The 7,174-nt window shown below is 38.4% G+C and overlaps 1 protein-coding gene across 1 annotated transcript in view; it reads right to left on the bottom strand.

Annotated features, from left to right (window-relative positions):
* CCBE1 (collagen and calcium binding EGF domains 1) overlaps positions 1-7,174 on the bottom strand; it is a 272,969-nt gene that overhangs the window by 46,608 nt on the left and 219,187 nt on the right. Inside the window, exon 3 of the mRNA XM_011971688.1 lies at positions 3,673-3,725. Coding sequence (XP_011827078.1) covers positions 3,673-3,725 — 53 coding nt within the window. The remainder of the gene's footprint in view (positions 1-3,672; positions 3,726-7,174) is intronic.

Genomic DNA, 7,174 nt, shown 5'->3' with positions numbered 1-7,174 from the left:
GAGAACAGTATGGGGGAAACTGCCCCATGATTCAATTATCTCCACCTGGCCCTGCCCTTGACACGTGGGGATTATTACAATTCAATGTCAGATTTGGGTAGGGACACAGCCAAACCATACATCCACATCTTTCTCTCTTCCAGTTTACTCCCTCATTTTAGTGGAGAATATTCTCCATTGGCTTCCTGACTTAAAGCAGCAAATATGAGGCAGCAACGCTTAAAAACTATAGCTTCCACTTATGAGTTAACATATTTCTTTAGACATTCTAGTTTCTTTTTGCCATCTGTTATGGTTAATGCTACAGGTCAACTTGGCTAGGCCATGGTACCCAGCTATTTAGTCTGGAGCAAGGTTCATCAGGAGGATATATATGCTCTGAATCAGTATCCAACATATGGTATGGTTTGTCCCATAACCAGGATTCACAGGTCCCAGAATCAAGGGTGGAAATGGGAGTGGCACCACTCATTGTTACCCCTACTGATGCACTAGCAAAATTTTTGCTTCCTGTTCCTGTAACTTTATGTTATATTGGCCTAGAGGGCTTAGTTTCAAAGGGAGGAATGCTTCCAGCAACAGAGGCAAAAATGATTCCATTGAACTGAAAATTAAGGTGCCACCTGGCCACTTTGGTCTCTTCATGCCTCTGCATCAGCAGGCAAAAAAGGGAGTTACTGTGCCAGCTGGGGTGACTGATCCTGGCTACCAAGGGGAAATTGTACTGTTACTCCACAACAGAGGGAAGAAAAATTTTCTGGAACACCAGAAACACCTTAGGTGGTCCCTTAGTAATTGTCACACCCTGTGATTAAAAAGTCAACAGAAGACAACAACTCAATTCAGGCAGGGCTAACATCTCAGATCCTTCAGGAATGAAGGTGTGGATCACCTTACCAGATAGAGAAAGAACCATGATCAGGCAAGGTGCTTGCTGAGGGCAAAGGGAATACGGGTTCGGTAGTAGAAGGTGGCAGGTTACATATATCAGCTATGACCATGTGACAAGTTACAGAAAAAAAGCACTGTAAATTGTAATGAGTATTTCGTATCTTTCCATGGATTATTTCCATGTTTGTGTTTGTGCGTGTGCATCTGCATGCCAATCTTTGTTTTCTTCCTTCTTTTATCCTCTTATCATATGTCATAAGGTGTAGTGACTTTATATCACAGTATTTAAATACTGTTAACTTTACATCACAGTATTTACGTTAAAGCATATCAAGGAGATGCTGGAAAAGTTCAGTGCCACAGGACTTCATACCCTCTTCTGGGGAAAGGGTTAGTGTGTTTCATGCGGGATTAGTTGTAGCATGTCAGAAGAACATACAACTTTGTTATTGCCTGTATCTGGAGATTAGGTATGGTTTAAGGAGAGGTGTATGGGTGCCAAGTTGACAAGGGGTAGATTTGCGATAATTTTATGTGTCATCTTGGCTAGGCCAAAGTATCCAAATATTAGGTCAAACGTTATTCTAGGTGTTTCTGTGAAGATATTTTTAGATGAGATTAACATTGAAATCAGTAGACTTTGAGTAAATCAGATGACCCTCCATAATGTGTGTGGGCCTCATCCAATCAGGTGAAGGTCTTAATAGAAAAAAACATGACCTCCCCTCCCACACCCCGCCAATCTAAGGGGGACTTCTGGCCAGCAGACTCCAACTGCAACTCCTCCCTGGATCTCTTGCCTGCCAGCCTACACTGAAGACTTTGGACTTGCATCTCCACAATCTCATGAGCCAATCCCTTTAAAGAAGTCTCAATCTCTCCCTCAGTCTCAGTCTCTCCCTCTCTCTCCATACATAGAAAATCAAAATCAAAATTGGTTCTATTTCTCTGGAGAACCTTAATATACAATATTTTCTGAAATCCTGCATTTGTACTTTGCATTCTCTGGGGATAGAAACAATTATGACTAAAGATCTCTTTAGTAAAAGAAACAATCACTGACTTTTTCCCACAGATTAAAACAAATCTGCTATGAAAAGTGTTCTAGCAAAAATGACAAAACAACTTTCAGCATGTGTGACCACTTTTCCTGAAAATATTCAGTTCTGGGTTATGTTAATCATAGGCGCTGTAGTTCCTTTAGGATGAGGGAGATGAGTTTTAAGACCTAGATGTTTGAAACCACTAACACTGAAAGAAACTCTAAGTATGTGGTATCCACGCAATGTGTTTTTAATTAGGTTGGGCAAGGTCTTTAGATAAGATCTTGAACCAAAGGGCCTAAAACTTAATTTTCTTTGCAGTCTGCCAAACTGCAACATAAGGGACACAGCTGGTGATTGAGAAAAGCTGATATAGAAAGAAATGCAATTATTGCGACTTTTGTGGGTTTACCCATCATGCTATAACCAACAGAATCGACTGGCAGAGAGAAATTCAGCTTAGAGAAACCCAAGACCACATCAGCCATCACATGTGGAGCGGCTCCCAGCCAGCCTTCCTACGGCAGCTTCCTCAAAGGTTGCAGCTATGATTCAAGGAACCGTCCCATCCTTCCACTGAAAACAGCAATAAATGGGAGGGATTCATCTGCTTCTAACTGACCAAAAATGGTGCTCTATGAGATAATGCAACAGAATTAGCTTGGCTGGGCTCTCGATCTTCTACAGAGATCTGGCTTCTTGGACAAAGGTGAAGAAAACTGTTTCACATTCCCCACCCATCTCACCCCAGCCCTGAACAAGCTTAACCCCATGCCCTTCAAACAAAGTCTTTAGTGCTTTCTGTGTCAGGGCTCTGCCTGGAACCCACCGCAGTCCTCTACTTTCTACTTGTTTAAGTCCTGGGCAGTCTTCCTTGATAACATGGTCTCACTTCTCCCCTCATTTCCAAGACCCTCTTTGACTGCCCTGGGCCTCTGTGTATGTGTCCCCTCTGAACACTTCCTGCTTTGAATGTCTCTATTGGACACATTGCAGTTATTACTAACAACGACAATAGCAGCAATAACAGCAGCCACCATTTATCAAGCATGTAATAAGAACCAGCCTGTGTTCCAAGTGCTTGATATGTGGCAAAATTCTTAAAACCATCATTTGACCTACATACTAATACCACCCTGTAAGAACCAAGGCTTAGAAAGTAACTTGAACTTGCCCAAGGTCACAGCTATTAGTAGGACATAGAAGCATGATTAAAATCCAGGTCTATCTGATTCTATCTGCTCCCCATCCTGGCTTCTCAAGTTGAACGCATGCAACTTGAGAGCTGGGTCCCTGCCTTACTTTGTATCTGTATCTGAGTGCTGGGTTGAACACTCAGGTCGTGTTTGCTGATGGGCATGTAAAGGGACTTAAGGTTTAGCAGGTGAAAGGCAGGTAAAGAAAGCAGGTGGAGAGGTCAAGGGAGGAGGGCTAGTTCTAACTGTGTATAAAATGCTAACTGGGGGATTATAGCCCATGAATCATAAAACCTGCAATGCTATATAAGAATGACTCAATGTGTGCAAACACATGTAATGATCAGACACTGGACGTTACATATAACAAAATTGGCATCAGAAAAATTTAATGCCAAAAAAAATTTAATGCCAAAAAATATGCACAGATGGCACAGATAATCAGACACAGATAGCACCTATATTCCTTCAACATCTAAAGTTGATAGACTTTGAGTGATTAGTTGTGAATAAAGTGACACAATCTTTTTTATATTACATACCTTCTGGGATGCATTGTCCAAGAACAAATTTATATCCTTTGCAGCACTTTTTCCTAAGAGACAAACAAATATTTAAAATATAATATTAGGTTAAAAATAAAATTCTTTTCAGTTATTGTTTTTTGAATGAAATAACCTGTGCCCAGGAAACACTGAGGCATAAAGCAAAGTAGGGGCAAAGTATTTTTAAGGCAATCTGGGATTAAAAGAAAAAATATCAATAATACATGACCACATTTTCTAATACCGGGATATTCTTTCTGCTACATAATATATGAAATCAACATTTTGAATCCTATGAAATTAAATAATTAACTCAGACTTCAAGATACTTATATTAAGCAATTAAAGGAGTATAGGACACAAATAGGAAAAGGACCTTTAAGGATGACCAGGCCTCTCATTCCACAGGCCAAAGAGATACAACTCGTTTATTATAACAATTAATGAATCATAATAACAATACTTGGCTAATTATAACATAATGATTGTTAATTGTAATATAACAATAATTAGGTAGTCAACTATTAAGGCAGAGACTGGAACCCAAACATTCTGATTCTCATTTGAGTGATTTTTTTTAAAAACCCCTTGTACCATATAAGAGACCGAAAGGCACCTACATGATCCGAATTTAAAATACAGCGAACAGGTCATTCCTAACATAAATATTCAATACTTACTCCACTTCAACCAAGCTAAGTTAACCAAGTTAACTACCTGCTAGAAGAAAAATATTTACACTCTCTGAATGAATACAGCAAGATGCAGGCTCTCTACAACATAACATGTACAAATGTGACCCATTCTCAAAGAGAAGACAATCAATGCTGCAATCTCCAAGATAACCCATATGTTGGAATTATTAGACTTTAAAGTAGCTATTTAACTGTGTTCAATTACATAAAGGAAAATATACCTGCAATGAACAAAACAGAAAATGTCAACAGAGAAACTACTAAAAGAACAAAACAGAAATTATAGAACAAACAGATCTGAAATTTTTAAACATGCTGCTGGATGTGCTTAACAGAAGAATGGAGAAATGATGCAGGAAAGAATTTGTGAATTTGAAAATAAATGAAATAAAATAAATAAATGAAATAAATAAGTGAACATTATCCAATCTGAAGGAAAGAGAAAAAAAGACTTAAAAAAGGGAACAGAGACTTGTGGGCTAATATCAGAGGTCTAAGGTCTGGTACTTGGAGTTCTAGAGGGACAGGAGACAGTAAATGGAGCAGAAAAATATATTTGAAAAAACAATGGCTGAAAACTTCCAAAATGTAGTGAAAGAAATACATTTTCAGATTAAAGAAGTTTAGCAAGCCCGAAACGGCTAACTACACACATACACAAAATGCCTACAGATGTCATAGTCACGTTGCTGAAACCTAAAGAGAAAATCCTGAAAGCAGAGAAAAATTACACATGATATACAGGGAAAGGATGATTTTAATAACCACGAACCTCTCATCAGAAAACCACAGTAACCAGAAGACAGTGATATGACATCCTTTGAGTGCTGAGAAAACAAACTTGTTCAACCCAGAATGTCCAGTGAAAATATCCTTCAAGAATGAAGGTGAAATGAAGACATTTCAGATTATAAAAAACTAAAAATTCATTGCCAGCAGACCTGTGCTAAAGGGAGTTATTCAGGCTATCAGGAGATGACACTAGAGGGAAACGTACATCTTTAGGAAGGAATGAAGAGCATTATAAATGTAAATATCTGAGTACATATAAAGAATTTTTAAGTTCTGGATACATGTGCAGCACATGCCGGTTACATAGGTATACGTGTGCCATGGTGGTTTGCTACACTCATCAACCCGTCACCTAGGTTTTGAGCCCCACGTGCATTAGGTATTTGTCCTAATGCTCTCCCTCCCCTTGCTCCCCATCCCTCAACAGGCCCGAGTGTATGATGTTCCCCTCCCTGTGTCCATATGTTCTCATTGTTCAACTCCCACTTATGAGTGAGAACATGTGGTGTTTGGTTTTCTGTTCCCGTGTTCATTTGCTGAGTGATGGTTTCCACCTTTATCTATGTCCCTGCAAAGGACATGAACTCATTCTTTTTTATGGCTACATAGTATTCCATGGTGTATGCCAGTTAGAATGGCGATCATTAAAAGTCAGGAAACAACAGATGCTGGAGAGGATGTGGAGAAATAGGAACGCTTTTACACTGTTGGTAGGAGTGTAAATTAGTTCAACCATTGTGGAAGATAGTGTGGCAATTCCTCAGAGATCTAGAAATACTGTTTGACCCAGCAATCCCATTACTGGGTATATATCCTAAGGATTATAAATCATTCTACTATAAAGATACACGCACACATATGTTTATCACAGCACTAGTCACAATAGCAAAGACTTGCTCTTAATTTCTCAAAGCAAAAATAGTAACATACATTGTCTTGCAAGGTTTGTAGTTGCATGTAGTTGTAATAAATATGACAACTGTAGGAAAAAATGGCAGATGGTTAAATGGACCTATATGGTTACAAAGTCCCTACATTTTATGTAAAATAGCAAAACATTGGCATTTCTGCTGGAGCTAATGTTTCCTTTGTCTCATTGTCTCCTGCTCCCATTACTTTCCCCTTTCCTTGCCTTCACCACTTCCATCATCATACACGAGAAGCTGAGAATTAACCACTGTACAGTGGATCTGCAAATCTCAAGAACATACCCCAAGATATTTTGACTATACAGGTTAAATGACCATTTTGAAGAAGTATTTTTTGGTAACTATTAAAAACATAAGATTCAAGGTTATTCCTACTGCAACATCATTCTCGCTCATTTGTGTTTGGGCATGCTTTCTAGGAAGAGAAACTGAGTTAAACGCAGTCTACCACCGGGAACTGCATGTCACCTACAGCCTGTCATGTCAGCTGTGTGAACACACTATTTGCATATCAAGGTAGAGAAAGGAGCACAAACCACTGATTTGGGAAATCAGACATTATCTGTGTCTTAAAACAAGTTTCAGTTTTGTCGAATAATCAGAACTTTCACGTAGGTTAGATAAGGTCTTCTAAGAATTTTGACACACTTAATTTTTTTCCATCACATTTTAATAAAAAATAATTTAAGATCATTATTTTCTACTCCTTCAAATGAGTATAATATGATTATATTACAGGTTGAGTAACCCTCATCTGAAATACTTGGAACCAGAAGTGTTCGGATTTCAGATTATTCGGGAGTTTGGCATATTTGCAGAATACCAGCTGAGCATCCCCAGTCCAAAAATCTAAAATCTGAAATGTTCCAATGAGCATTTCTTTTGAAAATGTTTCAAAATTTTGGATTAGGGATGCTCAACCTGTATTGGTCAAATTAATTTGCTGCACTACAATTTGGTCTCCCAGGTAAATTACCATTCCTAGGAGAAACTTAAGTAATCTCTTCCTGAAACAAAATTTATAAAAATTTGATAAAATCCATAATTATAGTTTTATGCGGAATTTATGAAAAGTTCATATAT

Source organism: Mandrillus leucophaeus, unplaced genomic scaffold, assembly GCF_000951045.1.
Source record: "Mandrillus leucophaeus isolate KB7577 unplaced genomic scaffold, Mleu.le_1.0 Scaffold124, whole genome shotgun sequence".
In the NCBI taxonomy this organism is placed as follows: Eukaryota; Metazoa; Chordata; class Mammalia; order Primates; family Cercopithecidae; genus Mandrillus; species Mandrillus leucophaeus.
This window is presented reverse-complemented; position numbering and strand designations above follow the sequence as displayed.